We start from the raw sequence: 18,714 nt of genomic DNA on the forward strand, positions 1-18,714 counted from the left end.
GGTCCCCTCGCCTCGCCACGTTTCCCGTCGTGAACTGTGGCCACCATCTCATGTCCCTCTCCGCCTTTGGGAGAGCAATGAGGGTGCAGTTAATCCCACCCCATTCTACAGACGTGACAGCGGAGGCCCAGAGACGCCCAGCGCCTTTCTATAGCCCACGAAGATGCAGTCGTGGCCATACGACCACGCGAGGCTGAGTACATTGGATCCCGGGTGACAAGCAGCCTCCCGCCTCAACGTCCGGTACCAGATCCGGAAACCTCCCTTCCGGTTCCCAAGTCTGCGTTTCGGAAGTGAGTCACTCTGCCAGCACATAAGATGGCCTCTAAGCTCATCGACCGCCCAGAATGTCGACGGTAAGGTGGGCGGGACCCGGAAGTTGCCCGGTCGGGGAATGGCGGCCTCTGGGGGCGTGGCTTCCGGCGCTCCTTGCTCGCAAGTAGCCGCGGCTTAGAGCGCAGGCGGCCGCTGACAGGCGCTTTTCTTCAGACGGCTGCGGCTGGAGCCCAGCGAGGCGGGCGGCCCGCTGCTCTCGTCCCCGTGTCCCGGCCCGCGAAGTTCCAGGGCGCCGGGGCATGGAAGAGGGGAAGATGGACGAGAATGAATGGGGTTACCACGGAGAAGGCAACAAGAGCCTTGTGGTGGCCCACGCGCAGGTGAGCGACTGGCGGGCGGCGCGGCTCCGGGCCTCACCGACGGCTCCGGCAGCCCTGTGCCTACTGCCTTCTAGTTTGGGTCGTGACTCCTCCTCCAGCTTCCGCTCCGGTGGTTCCCCGGTACCCTCCCTCCCAGTATCCTCCTCAGCTCCGTGCTCATCCCCGGCACCCCTATCTGCGTTGGCCGCCTCTCCTCCGAGTCCCCTTCTCGTTTCTCGGTCCGCTCAGTACCCCTTCCCACACCTTGTGGGTGCCGCGTGGCCTCACGCTGTGCAGCCTCCGCTGGGATGCTCGTCTTACTGCCAGGCCACGGGGGCCGGGGGCTGAGACTGGATCAGGGCTCGGGCAGCACTGAGGAACGTACCCAGAGTGCTGTCACGCTCAGCGCGGAGTTCAGCCTCCAGAGACCACCACGGAGCTGCTGTTAGGAACGGGTGCTACCACAGGCTCGCATCCAGACCGTAAACTTTAAACCGTTTCTCCTTGGCTCAACTTGGAAGGGAGTTTCAGAAGACGTAGTGATTTCCGAGGGGGCGAATTTAAGAAGAGAAGCGTATGGATTTGTGTGCAGCCCCAGATTCTCTGACATCTTGCTGTCTGATACAATCTAGCAGGAATGTGGTGGGCTGGGGGAGTAGAAGGCAGGAGGTGTCATGTGAGAGGTTAATAGCACAGGGAGCTGGGATGATTCCCAGCGCTACCAGTAGGCCGCGTTAGGAGCGTGAAGCCAGGAATAGCAAGCATTTTGTTTTCATGAAGTTAAGATTGTACCGACCTGTACCGAGTGTTGAGCCGCCTAGAGCTTGGGCCTTGAGTCTAGCTGACATCTCTGCCCTACTGGTGTGTTTGTTGAGACTGTGGACCAAAGAGGAGAAAGCCCGAAAGGCAGTTTTTTTCAGCGCCTTCTGTGACCGAGGAGAACGGATGTTTTTAAGTGGGATGGAGAGGCTCTCTGCTCCTTTGGGTACTGAGCACGTCTGTAGCCCTCCTTCCCCTTTGAGAACCGGTGAACTCTGTGTCTCTGCTCAGCCTCCCAGGCCTGCCTCCTCCAGTCCAAGTCTCTCCAGCCATGGCCACTTTTTCTGAGCTAGTATCAACCCCTGAGTTGAAAAGCTCGTATAAAGCCCTTCCTCCTCTGTAGTATGTGTACACAGCTATCCTTGTCCCATCCTGCAGGAGCTGGGTATGCAGGTGGGGACATCTGCACTGTCACTGGCTAGCAACTCTGAAAGAAAATGTGCTGTTCTGCCATGTGCAAACAAGGAATGAGAGAAAAGGAGCCTTCTGTGGTGTACAGGTCTCAGGGTGGAGGGACTTAGTGAGGGCTGCAGGAATATATAGGGGTGCTTGGGTAGACAGGACGGTGAATAGCCAGCCAGTTCACAGATGAACTTCATTAGGGTTCCCTAGGCCCACTACTCTCAGGGATAAAGGTCTAGAAGGTTCCACTGTTACTTGTCACTCTGAGTTAGATCTTGTCTTGACACCTCTGCAGTGTATTCATTCCCAGGTACAGTACCTGGTGCAGACAGACTTCTGATACACTTGCCAGGCTGTCAGCAGCTGGTCACTGTCCTGTCTGCAGCCACAGGCATGGATCCTGTAGCAGCTCTTGGGCAAGGACTTGCTGCATCTTAGCACAGGTTTTCCTCCAGGCAGCCTGAGGGCATGACACTTGTGCTACTAGCCATTTCAGTCAAGTGATGCCTGTGGCCTCCCTCAAGGCCACCACAGCTTAGCTCTCCTAAGGCAGCTGCATTTGCTGCCTTTACCTCCCACTTGTTGGTTTTGGCTCAGAATCGGTGAGGTCACTTTACGTTTCGTTTGTCGTCCAGTCTCTTAGTTGTCCAGGGCACCTAGCCTTTGGGGTGTGTTGGCCATGAGGTGCAGGGGAATCAATGCCCACTCCTCCTCCTCCTCCTCCTCCTCCTCCTCCTCCTCCTTCTCCTCCTTCTTCTCCTTCCTTCCTTCCTTCCCTCCTTCCTTCCTCCCTTCCTCCCTTCCTCCCTTCCTCTTCCTCCTCCTCCTTCTCCTCCTTCTTATTCTACTTTTGGGTTTTCGAGACAGGGTTTCTCTGTAGCTTTGGAGGCTGTCCTGGAACCTGCTTTGTAGACCAGGCTGGCCTCGAACTCACAGAGATCCACCTGCCTCTGCCTCCCGAGTGCTGGGATTACAGGTGTGCGCCACCACCGCCTGGCTTCGTTTTTCTTCTTACTGACAGAGGTAACATAAAAGACTTGTTACTTAACCAGTCTGCTCAGAAAGAACATTTATCAAAACTTGAAGAGAACTACTCATTGCAAGTTGGTCTGGTTTTAAAACCTTTCAGAGACTCTGTGGAGAGCCTCAGATCGTTTTTTATGACTGTATAGTGTCTGGACCTTTTAGGTGTGAATGACAAGCTTTGGGGTCATTTCACAGGTTCTCTTTCAGTCTTGTGGTTAGGATTTATGTATTACAATATATACATCAAAGTATTACAAGTAGTTAGCCACTTACATTAGTATCACTTGATTGCTTGGTTGGGAATGTGTTACCCTGGCTGACTTCAAACTCATCGACTCAAGCCGTCTTTCTCATCCTCCTTAGGAACTGGGGTTAAAGGCTGCCAGACCTGGCTCCTCTTTTTGTTTTAAAAAATATTTTCTGCACTGTGAAAGCCAGACATAGGGATATCTCTGTGAGTTTGGGGCTAGCTTGGTCTATCTAGCCAGTTCCAGGCTAGCCAGAGCTACATAGTGAGATTCTGTCTCAGAGAAAGAAGACACTCTCCCCTGCCACCCCACCCCACCATCTCTCTCTCTTTCCTCACCAGGCCTGGTCCTTTTATCCCTCCTCCTCTTCCTCCTAATAAAGTTCTCTACTATTTAAAAAAGAAGAATCTGAAACTTTTTATTTTACATTAATTATATATTCATTAACTATATATTATAATCAGGAAAAAGGAGCTGTGGGTGTTGCTTAGTGTTAGAATGTACACTTAGAATGTTTGTTTGATGCCCTGAGGTTAGTACCCTGCATCAAAATTATCCCAGGGTTGGAAAGGATACAGATGTGAACCATAGTGTAGGTCACAAAGTGACTGTACCACCCGTTGATGAGGTCCTGAGGAGTCCAAGGGGAGCTATGGAGACAGATTCGTAAGGGGTGGCAACCCTAACAACATGTGAAGAAGACAAAAATCAGGGAGTTTTTTTTAAAGTTTGTAGTTTTGGATCTAATTTCTGTTCTCATGTGGTTGATAAGGAGAAAATTGGAAGTGAAAATAGGTATTGTTTACAAAGATGTCATCACAGGGTTATTTATGATAGCTAGGTAGACCATCCCTTCAGTGCTGGAGGAATTATCCTCCTTTGTAGACATGCTAAAGCACAGCTGATATTTCTGTTTTTCCAATCACGCAATGTTTACCCAGATCCTGGGTCCATCTTCACTATTCGTCTAGAACTGGTTGGTAGAGTTTGAACTTTCTCTTGTCACTGACATTTCTTACACTTGAGATGTTCAGTGGTGGTCTTTCAGACTGATGCTGTTGAAGTGTTTCTTTCTTGGTGGTTTGATCTGGCCATATCCTGTCTCTTTGCTTGCTCACTCTTTAGTCCTTAATCTGGTGTTGCTAAGTTAGAATTTATTTCCATATTCCCTTGGGTGATGGTTAGCCTGGTGTTGCCTTGCTAGTATAAGGATGTGTTTGTTTTTCTACATTTATATTTTCAGAGGTGACCTTTCTCCCTCCCTGACTCCTTCCTGTTGGTCAAAACTCAGTCAGAGTTCAGCTCTTAGTACTGATCTCTGTCCTCAGAAAGCAGCGATGCAGGAGCCTTTTGTGTGTTTACAGAACAAGGCTGTTCTGTGCTGGCCCACCCTCATCATCATCACAGTCTGGGTGGGTGGTTCAAGGGGCTCTGATAGTTGCTTGTATTTCTCTGACACCACCTGTGGCTTCTGTGAGTCTTGACTCCTTTTCATGTATTGTCAGGATCACTACCCATTAGGGGTCACCGAGCTGGCCTGGCCTGTCTCCGTAGCTCCCCTTGGGCTCCCAGGATGACATCAATATGTACATTCTTTCACTTTGTGACCTCCCGCTGTGGGTCACACCTGTGTCCTCTTCACCCTGGGTGGCTGGCTGGGAGGTTGAGCTAGAGCTACTGAAGGGCAGGAAGGAGGATGGACAAGGAACCAGTGCCTACTGCTGCTCATGTCCTGGCTTTCTTTCTTCTTTGGGGGTCTGCCTATTCTCTCCGAGGCTCTTAGCTGTCTTTGAGGCTAAGGGTGCTGTTGTGAACACCTCAGCCCCTGCTTAATGGGTTGTGAGGATGTGTATTTGGTTGTCACAGGGTCTGGTTTTCATCTTGTGCCTCTGGTAACTAGTAGACCATGGATGGTTTCCTTATAGGTTGAGAGTCTGTGTGGAAATTGGTTTCAGGAGACACATTTGGGACATACAGTAGCTTCCACCTGGAATTCATCCTCACAGTTTGGAGGGGCTGGGTAGAATGCTGTTTCTGGAACCTGGGACCATATCCTGAGGGGTGATGCTCTTTTTAATCCCTTCCCTTGCCAGTGATCTCAGCTTCCTGGAATCTTTCATGGACCCTTTCCTGGGTTATCTCCTCACCACTTTGTCAGAGGACAGTGGCCCCTGGGACATCTGACATAGTGGTTCTTTCTACCCTGAGAGTACCCTGTAGGTGGTAGGATAGCTTTTCTTCACTGAAAGGCTTTAATTGTCCCCCCAGTCCCTCTCCCTATTATGGTTTGAATCTTCATTGCCCCTCAAAGGCCATGTTGAAGTCTTGGTCCCCAGCTGACAGTGCTGTTGGAACCTTTAGAGGCAAGCCTAGTGGAAGGAAGCCAGGTTACTGGATCCTTAGCTTTGAAGAGGGAGGGTATTGGGGCCCCAGCCTTTTCAAATTCTTGCTTTCTCTTCTGGCTAAAGTTAGGGAATAGTTTTCCTCTTCCATGCACTTCCATCATGATACTCTACCTCACCACAGGCTCAAGGCAGTGGGTTAAAAAGCCAGGGATATAAACCTCTGAAGCCATGAGCCAAAACAAGTCTTTTCTTTATTCTATTTATTTTTATTTGTATGCTGTTTTATTATTATGTATTATTACTATTATTATTTTATTTTTTCTATTTATTTTTATTTGTATGCTGTTTTGTCTGCATGTATGTCTGTTCACCATGTGTTTGCAATGCCAACAGAGGCCAGAAGAGGGACTCAGGTCCCCTGGAACTAGGGTTCCATATGTTGTTAGCCACCCTGTGGGTTCCGAACCCAGGTCCTTTGGAAGAGCAGCCAGTGCTCTTAGCTGCAGAGCCATCTCTCCAGCTCCATCTTCCCTCCTCTTAAGCTTTATTTATTTATTTTTTTTCCAGATGCTTTGTCATGGTGCTAGAAAGCTCGTGGTGGCGCACGCCTTTAGTCCCAGCACTTCAGGCAGAGGCAGGCAGATCTCTGTGAGTTCGAGGCCAACCTGATCTACAAATCGAGATGCAGGACAGCCAGAGCTACACAGAGAAACCTTGTCTCAAAAAACATAAAGAAAGAGAAAAAAAAAGTGAGCAAGCAAGCATTTCTTTGAGTTTCATTTTAGAAGGTTTTGTGTGGCCTTTTATTTCTATTATTCAGTGGTTGTTTCTTTTGCCTCTACTCTTCACTTCCATAACCACCTACCTCAGCCAGGGGAGACCCTTTAGGAAGGTTGCTTGGCTCTGGTGAGCTGTGTGTCTGAGTGCTGGTATTAACACTGACCTTTAAGCTGATGACAGGTCTCCTGGTGGAGGAGTGGTTGGGTTTCTGGTAACAGTTTGTGGATGATGAATGTGTGGGTGGAGAAAACAGTTTTCCTTGAAATGCATTCGGCACTGCATTGAGATTTTTCTTCCTTGGTCATGGTTTGAGCTACTTGATGAGAAAAGGAGAGACTTCCTGTGGTTGATAGAAAGACTGAGCTACTGCGCATGGATGTGATGACCGAGGACACCTTGTGGAGGGATGGTCCAGTAATAGAGAACCAGTGGGCCACTATGGGCTTTGCTGCTTAGGCCTCACAAGGCTTGTGTCCATACTGTTTGCCTGGGACTAGCCAGCACCCCCAACCCCTTAGTTGACAACTCAGCAGCCACATGGAGCTGGACAACTGAAAATGTGATGTGGAGATGTCCCTACGATTCAGGCCAGTCTCCAAACAGTGTTCCAACGCACATGACTTTGACCTTAATGGCCAAAACCTTAATGTCTGGGCTTTCCACGTTTTATATGTTAGGATTTGTGTGGCCCACCTCAGAGGGAGAGGGGGTGGGGAGTTTGTAGTCTGGGAGTATACTCTGGTGCTCTGCATATGCTGTTTCTAATGATGCTAGTAAGTGCTGGGGAACAGTAAGCCAACAGTGTTTTCTTCCTAGTAATTTTCTTCACCCCAAGGTGGTCTCATTATGTAGCCCTGACTAGCCTAGAACTCACTCTGTAGACCAAGCTGACCTTGGACTCACAGATCTGCTTGCTTCTGTCTCCTGTTACTGGGACCAAAGGGGCTTTTAGTCTCTTGGTAATCTAGGCTGGAGTAGAACTTACTCTGTGGACCAGGCTGTTGTCCTTCTGTTTTCCAAGTACTGGGACTGTAGGTATAAACCACCTTACCTGGGTATATTAACTTTTTTTTTCTTGGTAGGCTAGAGACTTGCTTTCTGAATTAATTTATGTTGATGCTCGTGTGTGTGTGTGTGTGTGTGTGTGTGTGTGTGTGTGTGCTAATAATGCAAAGAAAATGTATAGTTTCCATTTGTAAATAGGCCAGCTGTCTTGTGTTTATAGGAACACAGTGGCAGGAACTTTGGAAATGTACACTCATATTAATAATAAGATGCTGCCAGGTGTGGAGTCAGTGAGTTCCTGTTGTTGGCATTTGTGTGCACAGGCCCTCTGAATGGTTTGTCTGAGGTTACAGTAGGGAGTTCCTGTGATAGAAAGGCTCAAGTGACTTGCCTAGCGCCACCCTTCCTGGGCCTGTCTGGCTAAAAAATTCTGTTGTGCAGCTTATTAGTTCCCTGGGAAGTGGAGAAAGACCCTGCTTTCCTCTGGTTGCAGTAGAGCTCCGAGAAAACAAACATGGCTCTTGAGGGCTCCCTATGTGGGAGTGAGGTTTCCCCTACATGTGGGGCAGGGCATGAGGCATCAGTGTGTTCTGTGTTGATGTTCAAGTATGGCCAGGCTTTCTGTGGGACACATACTCATTCCTGTCATTGACATACATTATGTTAATTGCTGGATGGCTATAATCAGACAGGTTCTTGAGCAGAACAGCACTGTTGTGCCCAGGTGAGGAGAAAATCAACTTTTAGAAGAGAGTTTCTAGAAGTTGACTATAATTAGCTTTTCTGCAGACCTCCTTTTTTTTTTTTTTTTTTTTTTTAAGCTGAGGATCAAACCCTGGGCCTTGCGCTTGCTAGGCAAGTGCTCTACCACTGAGCTAAATCCCCAACCCCCCTTTTTTAAATATTTAGATGAAATTTTATTTCCATGAAAGTGATCATTAACCCAGTGATTCCCAAGGTTAATTGGTGATGCCTGCTTTGAATATGGGGAGGGAACAATTCTAGCTTGTATGCCTTGGGTCCTGGCTCTGCAGGCCAGGATTGGCATTCAGCTCTACAGCTGATTAGCAGTGTATCCAATGCATGGCACCAGTTAGTAATGGGAACTTAGTTACAGGGGTTGGAGAGGTTGTGCTTGGTGGTACATGCCTGTAGTTCTCACGTAGTCCCAGCTACTTAGATGGCTGAGGCAGGAGGATCACTTGAGCCCAGGAGTACAAGGCTAACCCTAATCTGGGCATTGTAGACCCTTAAGAAAAATGAATTGTTGAGGACTTCTCAGTGATATTGAGAAGAGGCAGAGTATGTGAGAGGGGTTGGAGGGAGAAAAGGGAGAAATTATATTTTAATTAATACTTTAAAATTATTTTTTAATTAAGAACTGAATTTATTTAAAAATATTTAAATTAAACAAGATGGATTTGGGGGCTGAGAGGTCCCAACCAGCAAAAGAGGAGTAGTGTGCACGGTTGGGGGTCTCCACAGGGCCTTTGTTGCTTCTTAGGAAACCCACAAATACTGTGTTTTCACAAAAAACTTTCTTAGAGACTTATTTATATTCTCTGTGTGTGGGTGTTTTGCTTGCATGTATGTCTTTGTACCACATACATTCCTGAGGTCTTGACAAGTCTGAATAGGTATTAGATCCCTTGGAACTGTAGTTATAGATGGTTGTTAGCTGCCATGTGTGTGCTGGGAATTGAACCTGAGTCCTCTGCAAAAGCAGTATGCACTCTTAACCTCTGAGCCATCTTTCCAGCCCCCATTTTAAAGATTTATTTATTTATTTTTGTATACAGCATGTATGACCAGAAGAGGGCACCAGACCTTATTATAGATGGTTGTGAGCCACCATGTGGTTGCTGGGAATTGAACTCAGGTCCTCTGGAAGAGCAGTCAGTGCTCTTAACCTCTAAGCTGTTTCTCCAGCCCCCCAGCCCCCATTTTAAAAGCCATTTTTTTGTTGTTGTTGTTGTTGTTTTTTGAGACAGGGTTTCTCTGTTTAGCTTTGCGCCTTTCCTGGAACTCGCTTTGGAGACCAGGCTGGCCTCGAACTCACAGAGATCTGCCTGGCTCTGCCTCCCGAGTGCTGGGATTAAAGGCATGCGCCACCACTGCCCGGCTTAAAGCCATTTTTAAGACAGGATTTCATGCTGTGTGTAACCTGGGTCAGCTTGGAAGTCGTGAAGTCCTTGCTTCAGCCTTCCTACTTCTGGTATCACGTGTATGTCACCACACCCAGCTTGAGGGTGTGTGCTTTTGTATGTATTTGAAATAGGTTCTTGCTATGCAGTCCAGGCTGGCTGGGAACTCAATTCCAGCTTTAGGAGACAGACAAGAGGAATACCGTGAGGCCAGCCTGGGTTACATACTGTGTTCTGAAATGAGACTGTTTCAAAAACGACAAAAAACCGAAACCCCAAACCCAAACTGTGTTGTTGTAACCTGGAAATGCTGTTGAACTTGTCATGAGAATTCTTTGAGAGTTCTTCATCCAGAGAGATCATATGCACACTTCATTTAACAATTTGTGCTTTAGGCCGGGTGGTGGTGGCCTTTAATCCCAGCACTTGGGAGGCAGAGGCAGGCAGATCTCTGTGAGTTTGAAGCCAGCTTGGTCTACAAAGTGAGATCCCGGACAGGCATCAAAGCTACACAGAGAAACCCTGTCTTGAAAAAAAACAGTTTTTGGGTTTGGGGATTTAGCTCAGTGCTAGAGCACTTGCTTAGCAAGCACAAGGCCCTGGGTTCAGTCCTCAGCTCCAGAAAAAAAAAAAACCTATTTGTGCTTTAAAAAACAAAAACTACTTTTGTTTATTTTGAAACAGGATCTTGCTAGAAATTGTGATTTGATGAATGTAAAATTGAGTTGGGCTTGGTGGCACACATCTATGATACCAGTGCTTGGGAGGTGATGAATTTGAGGCCAGCCTAGGCTATATGGTGAGAGTCTACTTAAAAAAAAAAAAAAAAAAAAAAAGCAAGAGGGCTGGAGAAATGGTTAAGAACATATACTGCTTCTCCAGAGGACCTGAGTTCAGCTGCCTACACTGAACTTTGGGCAGCTCACAAACTGCCTATACTCCAGTTCTAGGGGACTCAGTGCCCTCTGAGGGCCCCTGCACTTGTACCTGGGCATATATTACCCCAGTGAGTCCCTTACCCCATGGTTTTTTTCTGGCATGTCTGTGCACCGTGCGCATAAATGGTGCTGGGACTCAAATCCAGGACCACCGGAAGAATAGCCAGTACTTTTAACCTCTGAACCATCTCACTAGCTCCTGGATAATGATTTGTAACTTCCTTATTTCCTTAAGATAAATATCTAGGAATGAGTGGGCTGGGCTAAAGGCCACAGATTTTGCTGGCTGCCTTGTGGTGCAAACTTTCTGAAAGTGACCCTAACTGGGTTTCTCCATGCTGCCCTTTCTCCACAACTGCTGACTCTTATACCTGAGTGTTGGACCAGTACTGATCACGTTTTGTTTTATTTTCTAACAGCGCTGTGTAGTTCTGCGTTTTCTGAAGTTTCCTCCAAATAAGAAGAAGGTAAGATTGGTGGGCTGGCTACAGTCATCATAGTCTTTACTTACCTTTGCCTAGGACAGGAAAGTGTTCTACCTCTAGGTTGTATCCTATATCCTAAGCCCTCCAGTACAAAAATATTGATGCTAATTGTAGAAATTTAAGTATGATATAATCATTCAATATGGGAAGTAGTGGGCCCTTATTCCTGATGTATGAGAGGCCTAACAGGCCCTCTGAGTCACTGTGTGTCACTCTATGGTAGGTCTGTCTGCATGAGCCCTAGTGTAGCCTGTGGGCCCTACTCAGAGGATCCCAGATTTCAACTTGATCTTGATGAGTTCCTTAGTTGCCTCAGCAGAACTGTGTGTAAGAAAATACAGCGTGTCACACTAGGTAGACAGTCCGTTATGTTAAAATCACAGTGGGCAAGTTCAGGTTGTGTTGGTGGAGTCATCCAAGCACAGCATGTGGACCCTCCATGAAGGCTTGCCTGCCACCCTGTCTACCCAAGTTGAGCTACTGCTGCTCCCTGGTAAATTTCAGGTAGCTACTGAGTATTGGAGGCTCCTATGGCCACAGCTTCTTATCTGCTCCTTTTGTTCTAGCACTCTCTGTGAGGGAGGCTGAGACACTTGGCCCATCTTGTTTTGTACATGGCCAGCTGTCTGTGAGTCACATAGGGCTCACCTGGCTCCATAGTGGGGGAAGGTGAGGAGGTTGTGTGCGGTGCACAGGATTGATGATTCAGTGTCTCATTAGAGCGTCTGGGAGACAGGGTGTCAGGATCTGAGGGCAGAGGTCATGGGAGCTATGGGACATTGGTGGTGGAGATGATAGAGACCCTCAAGGCTTGTCTCTTGGGAGCACACAGGAATGCTGTCTTTAACTGGGGCAGGAGTGAGAGCCAAAGGTGGGTTTAGCAGGTGGAGGGAATAGGGTGGGGTCCAAACGTCCTTTGGCTTCTACCTCAGCTGCTGAAGAGAAATGACTCAAGGTGTTCTGTTTCTGTCAGATGTGTCTTGGGGTGGCTGCAGCCTCTTCTGTCCCGCTTGTCCTTGTGCAATGGCTGTAGTGTGCAGGCACCCCACCTCAGTGGATGACCTGTTAGGCCTTCCTGGGCAGTGTCTTCCTGGTGGGGATTCACGTGGTTACCCTTCTGTCCCCAGATGGATTTTTATCAGGAGTTGTGACATAGCTGTACAGGGCCCCTGGGTGTGTTCTGGGTTTTTCTGTCAGGCTAAGTTCTGATGAGGTCCAGTTGTCAGAGCTATGGGGTATCTGCACATACTTTGTGCAGAGCATTGCTGTGTATGGTGGTGAGTTTGCCGGAGATTTGTGGGGTGCACGGTACTTAGACTCTACATGGGATGGCAGCTTAGTCTATTCTGGGCTGGGCTTCTGGGAGGGATGGAGGTCCATCCTGAAGCTATCCTGTGCTTGTCTCTTCCAGACCTCAGAAGAGATACTTCAGCATCTGCAGAACATAGTGGACTTTGGCAAAAATGTCATGAAAGACTTTTTGGGGGAGAACTATGTTCATTGTGGCGTAAGTGCGATTTATCCACATTTCGATTTACATCCAGTTCTGTGCTGACAATACTGACATTTCAATGATAGCCCTTGTGCACTAAGAATCTTCAAGCTTTCCCCACCTGCTGTGCCCATATGGCAATCAGTCAGCCCTGCCAGAGGCTCCTGCATGGTGAAGTTCTCCAGTGAGGACTTGCTATGTTATCCTTGAACCTGAAGGGAGCTTTGCCCTGTGTTCCTGTGGGTTAAAGAACAATTAGGCCCATTCCTGGAGGCTCCTCCTGGAAGAGGCTTGTGGGTGTGAGCATGAGTGTGAGTTGCTATGGATGATACTCAGTGAGGGGTTTAGAAGAGAAGCTCTGAGAACCCTTAACACTCCTGTCTGTATTGGTTTACCATCTTTGCTCCTGACCTGTGGTGGGGAGGGACTAGAGAGGGGACACCCCCTGGCCTGCCTGTGTGACCTGACCTGTCTTCGGAGCTCGGGACTTTGAAAGTTTCCTCTGTTTGTTGTTTTCTTGGCTGCTGACTTTGTAGCCTGTCCTCTGCAGTGTCTAGTGTTGGGGACGTTTGGAGGATTCCTGCAGTTTGAATAGTGTTTGTACCTCCTCATGTCTTCTTGGAGAAAGGTTGTCAGGGGTACCATCTGCTGGTAAATATGCTCTTCTGGCCCTCCTGAGTGGGAGTTTCTGGTTGAGGCTGAATAAAGGAGGCCAGCCGGGTTTCCCTGAGGCAAGATCCTAGTTTTGTCCTAGGCAGGTTCCCTTGTCACTTTGGGACTTTTTGGAACACAGGGCATGGATGGCAGTGAGGAACATGGTGTAGATTGATACAGATTTTCTTTGCATTGTAAATTGCAAATAAACAGCTGAGGGAGAGCACCAGCCATGTGAGTCCAGTGTTGTCGGACCTTGAGCTGCTGCTCAGCAGGCACAGTTTGGTGGCCATCTGGCCAGGGTTTCTTGAGGCCCTTATTCTGTGTCTACAGACACTGCAGGATCAGAAGGGGCTACAACAAGAGATACTGTTGGTGTGGCTAGTCATTGGTGTCGTGGATCCTGGTTGATTGTGAGGAGAGCCAGCTGCCTTTAGGAAACTGAAATGTTTTTGCCTCTGTTTAACTTCTACATGTTTTGAAAAATAATAGATCAGCTCTTACCGCCAAACTGGCACATTGAAAATTTTAAACCATAGTATTTTGGGGATAAAAGATACATACTGTGAAATTCACTATTTTAACTGTTTAACCGTGCATAGTTGTGAAGCATTAACAGTCTTTAGGACATTGTGCAATCTGTACATTTTGTGTGTTTTCTTACAGGAAGTTGTTCAGCTGCCTTTAGAGTTTGTGAAACAACTGTGTTTAAAAATACAGTGTGAAAGACCAGGTAAGGGTGTTGAATGGTGTTTGCTATTTTTTGTTTGTTTGTTTTTGTTTTTTGCTTTTTTGTTTTTCAAGACAGGGTTTCTTTGTGTAGTTTTGGTGCCTGTCCTGGGTCTCGATCTGTAGACCAGACTGGCCTCGAACTCCCAGAGATCTGCCTGGCTCTGCCTCCTGAGTGCTGGGATTAAAGGCGTGTACCACCACCGCCCAGCTTTTTTTTATTTTATTTTATTTTTTTTAATTTTATTTTTTATTTTTGGACAGGTCCAGGGTAGCCCTGGCTGCCCTGGAACAGGCTGGCTTCTGCTTCCCAAGTGCTGCGATTAAACGCATACACCACCATGGTTGGCTTGTGTGCAATTTTAAAAGGCTTTGAAATGTTCACCCCAGGTTAGGTATAGGCATTTTGCAGCAGTTTCTGTGGCCAGAGGCTTAGTCCTCACCCTCATGTCCTGTTTTCTTGTGCAAGCCGGTGGGCTTTGCTGGCAAGAACAGGTTCAAAGCTTTTTCTTTCATGGTCACTGATCAAACATATAAAGTCTATGTGTTGGTTGTGAAAATGTCTCTTTATAGACACAATAGACTTTATAGACCAAGCAACAATGCTGTGGAATTGTCCACAATAAAGTCCTTTCTGATTTGATTTAGAAAATGAAATAGTGCTCTGGGGTCTGCCTGGGCCAGGAGCAGGAGGTGGAGGGTGCTGGATAGCACTGGGCTCTGGTGTTCATGTTCACAAAGATGGACAGAGGCCAGCTTCAGGGTTCTACTCAACTGCTGCTGCTCCGCACCCCAGTCCATCTCACACACAGTTAAGAGTAGAGAGTGTGATACTGTACAGTGACAAGGTCTCTGCTGGCCTTGTAATGCTGATGGATTAAGGCTGCTCTTTGGAAGGGGAAGCTGGTCCCCAGGTGCTGATGGCCTGGTTCCAGCAGAGCCATGTTGAGGTGACATGGGAGCACCAAGAATTAGGAAAAGCATCAAGAATTAAAAGGAAGAGAGGGCTGTAGTACACTTTTCCCTGTTCCTGGGCAAAGAGAGTGGTAGAATTAGGGGCCATCCAAGACTCTTCTCACTTTTGATTTCCGTTGCATGTTTTAAAGCTCCCCAAGGTCATGTTCAGAGTTAAAAATTGCCTACAAGGACCTTAGGCCTCAGTTACGTGGTAACGATTTATGCCATGAGAGAGTAAGAATGAAATCTGCCAATTGAAGAGGTGGAGTTGGTATCCCGGAGAATCCAGACATCCCCTCCGACAGTGACTATATGTGACAGCATACACTGAGCATTGCCTCCAGGAAGCTCTGGAAGCTTCCATGTCTAGGGTTAGAGCTTGACAGAGCTGACTTCTGCTGATGAACTCAGCTCTTCTTCCTCTAGGGATGGCAGTCTGTGGCCTGATCATATATCATACATAGCTTTCCCACTTCCTGTTGCCTACCTAAGGTATCCTGTCTTGGAACCTCCCCCACAGGACTCTTGTATTATAGGGCTGTCACTAATCTTGACCTTCAGGTGTGACTCTTGTTCTGTCTTCCAGAGTCTCGTTGTGACAAGGACCTGGACACACTCAGTGGTTATGCTATGTGCCTTCCCAATTTAACCAGACTTCAGACCTACCACTTTGCAGAGCACCGGCCGATTCTGTGTGTAGAGATTAAGGTGAGTTTTCATTCGTGGAGGGATGACAGTATAGGTAAAGGAAAGGTCGCTCTCAGGCAGTGAGTCTCCCTGAGTCTCCCTGTCTCTGCCTTGAGTGTGTGTTCAGACTTTCTCAGGAGTTCAACATGTTTCTTTTCCATACCTTCCTGCTATTAACAATGGGGAAACCTACCCCACACACCTGCACAGGGAAAGCTGTTGTTAGTGGTCATCGGGAGGAAGCATGTTGGGTCCCCTTCTGTAAAAGGTGTACCTCAAAACTTCACAGTCTTGGCCATGTGCTTTCTTCTTCCTGCATTAAAGACCCAAATCTAGGGTACCTTTTGACTAGAGATTGCTTCCTGTTCAGGAGGGCTTTCCCAGAGTCACAGAAGCCTGTGAGCCCTTCAAAGATTCCTGTGTACTGGTCCAAAGTCCTGGATCTGGGACCAAGACTCCCTTACTTGAGCTGCCTGTGTTGAGTAGTTGGCCAGGTGCCCCACCCCACAGCACCATTCCTTCTCCTCTCCTTCCCTCTGAGAGGTGATGATCCTGAGGCATGCCTTGGCCCAAGTACTTGGGCCTTGTGACCCTTGGGGGCTGGACGTTATGTCTTTCCAGGTACATTGTCCAGAACACTAAGCTCAGGTTGTGTGTGCTGACAACAGGCAAGGTTTAGAAGGCAGCTGGGATCCGTGACGTTCTGGAAGCCTAGCAACTATCAGATGGGCGCCGCGCAGGCCCTACATAGTGTCAGTGGGAACAATGGTTCTGCTTCTTGGAGCTGAGAGCCCTGGGCCCATCTCCACTCTTCCCAGCCTGCCAGCCAGAGTACAAAGCTGCTCTGTGCTATGCTCCTGTCAGCCAGGCAGAGCTCCCCGGTCCTCCCAGTGAGAGGGGCTGTCCTTTTGTCCTCTGGAGGCCGAGAGCTGGATACTGTGATGAGGAAAAGCTGAAAACACATTTCTACCTGGTACTTTTCTTCTCTATCTCATAATTAGTGTCTATGTGTTGAGAATTATGTGATTCTCCCTAAACATTTTTTTCTCTTATTTTGCAGCCAAAATGTGGGTTTATACCTTTCTCGAATGATGTTACCCATGAGCTGAAACACAAGGTGTGCCGATACTGCATGCACCAGCACCTCAAGGTGAGAGCAGAGGCAGGTGCAGGAGGGCAGAGTTTAGGGCGTCTGGGCCTGAGGGGAAGCACTGGAGTTTTCAGAAGATTACAAGGAATTGTTGATAATCCTCTTTTCGTTTCATAAGTAGCTCATATTTACTTTATTCATAAGAGTTTTGATCTTTTGTTTCTAGTTTATTTTTGTGTGCGTGGAGGTCAGAGGACAACTTGTAGTTGGCTCTCTCCTTCCTCATGTGAGATCTAAGGATCAAACTGTGTACGCAATGCTGGCTGCCTATTAAGTGGCAGGTTCTGTGCATGCTAGGCCAGCATCCTATTGCCTGAGCTCCAGCCCTCTTCCTCACGCGCTGTTACCCCTCCCCCTTCTCTCTGCAAGCTCCATTCTCCCTGCCCGTGGCTCCGTTCTCAGTTGTAGTTCCCTGGCCTGTAAGCATATCCCCATGTAAGTATGCAGTGATAGAGATTAGAGAGGCTCTGCATGGGATGCCTGGGTTACCTGGCTTTCTGAGCCTGAGCCTCACACGGTGTTTTCCGTTCCCATCCATTGTCTGCAGCTTTTCTTTTCCCACATCAAGTTTGTTATGGCCGAGTTGCAGTACTCTGTGTTCTCAGCTTGTCAGTGCCCTAGAGAGAAGTGATTTGCAGGTGCCTCTCTGTTTTTCCTGGTGGGAGTGCCTTTTTATACATAAATGTGTTTAATTAAGTCCAGTTAATCTCTTTTTTTCTTGTGTTGTTTGTGTCTTGATGTTGTAGCCAAGCAGTCACTGCCAAATCCAGTGGTGGGAACCTTCTCTGTTTTCTTCTAGAGTTTTCACTCTGGATTTTAGATTCCAGCCATTTTGAGTTAGTTTTGTGCGTGGTGTTGGATAAGTGTCCAGCTTCATTCTTTTGCATATGGATAGGTATCCGATATTCTCAGTGCCTGTGACTGTCCTTCCTTCTAAGCATTGGTCCTGGTACCCTTTCGAAGATGTTGGGCATGTAGGTGAGGGGTTCCTCTCTGTCCTTGCACTTATTGATGTATTTGTCTGTCTTCACGCCAGGACTTGGGTGCTACTGTGGTTACTGTAGTTTGTATGTGGGAAGTTTTTTTAATTACTGATTCAATGTTACGGTTCCTTCCCTTCTCCCCTTGCTTCGCCTTCTCGATCCTCACTTCCCTCTCTTGCTTTTTAAAGACAGGGTCTCAGGTAGCTCAGGATGATCTCCACCTCCTGGGAGTGTAAGCATGTACAACACCCAATTCCTGTCCTTGGCTTTGGCAGTCCTGGTGTGTATAGGTGAGGGCATCCTGAACTCTAACAGTCACGCTTACCTCTTCTCTTTACCCAGTAGAGCTACTGAACCCTCCTGGTTACTCTTCAAGTTATACTTTTCAATTATGTATTTAGTTACTACAAATTTTAATTTTTCTTATTTTAAATAATGTGTGTTTGTATCTGTGTGTAGATATGTGTATGAGGTATGCAGACATACAGGCAAACACCCATACACATACAATTTTTTTTCAAAAGGAAAAAAAAAATCTTAAAAATTTGTTCTTTGAGCTGGGCAGTGGTGGTGTAAGCCTTTAATCCCAGCACTCCAGAAGCAGAGGCAGGAGGCAGGAGGCAGGAGGCGAGGCAGGCAGATCTCGGTGAGTTTGAGGCCAGTGTGGTCTATAAAGCAAATTCCACGACAGCAGAGACTACATAGAAAAACCTGTCTCGAAAAATTTTTTTTTGTTCTTTGATAACTTCATATATAAGTGTTCAATATATTCTGGGCCTACTACCCCACTGCCATCCCTTTTCTCCCTCCGATCTCCAACCCCTTTTAATTATAAACTGTTTCAAATTAATTAATTCTCTATTATTTGTGTATGAGTGTATGGTGTGTATGTGTACACAGCCTGAGTGAGGAAGTCAAAGGACCACCTTCAGGAGTCAGTTCTCTGCCCTGTGGAGGCAGGGTTCTCTCTTGTTGTTTCTGCCATGATGCTTATTCCAGTCAAGCTGGACTGCAAGCTTCCAGGAGAGTTTCCCTCCTGTGCCTCAGGAGTGCTGGGATTACACGTGTGCTACACATAAACTTTTTTGCTTAGGTTCTGTGATTTAACTCAGGTCATCTGGCCTTTTACCCACCGAGCCATCTTGCCAGCCCCATTTTACTGTTTTTGAGATAGGGTGACCCAGACTGACTTCAAACTCTTTCTCCTCCTGTCTCTACCTCTGTTACTATTTAGT

At 47.5% G+C, this 18,714-nt stretch overlaps 1 protein-coding gene across 6 annotated transcripts in view; it reads left to right on the plus strand.

Moving 5' to 3' along the window:
* Positions 1–400: 400 nt before the first annotated feature.
* Ippk (inositol-pentakisphosphate 2-kinase) overlaps positions 401–18,714 on the plus strand; it is a 64,871-nt gene continuing 46,557 nt past the window's right edge. For all 6 annotated transcript variants that reach the window (XR_004944997.1, XM_036187991.1, XM_036187992.1 and 3 more), the window contains exons 1-6: positions 401–656; positions 10,762–10,809; positions 12,239–12,334; positions 13,640–13,706; positions 15,246–15,367; positions 16,407–16,496. Coding sequence is in view for 5 of the 6 variants with exons in the window: in XM_036187991.1 (XP_036043884.1) it covers positions 576–656; positions 10,762–10,809; positions 12,239–12,334; positions 13,640–13,706; positions 15,246–15,367; positions 16,407–16,496 (504 nt within the window). In the remaining variant the exon portion in view is untranslated. The remainder of the gene's footprint in view (positions 657–10,761; positions 10,810–12,238; positions 12,335–13,639; positions 13,707–15,245; positions 15,368–16,406; positions 16,497–18,714) is intronic.

This window comes from Onychomys torridus, chromosome 5 (genome assembly GCF_903995425.1).
Source record: "Onychomys torridus chromosome 5, mOncTor1.1, whole genome shotgun sequence".
NCBI classification, from domain to species: domain Eukaryota; kingdom Metazoa; phylum Chordata; class Mammalia; order Rodentia; family Cricetidae; genus Onychomys; species Onychomys torridus.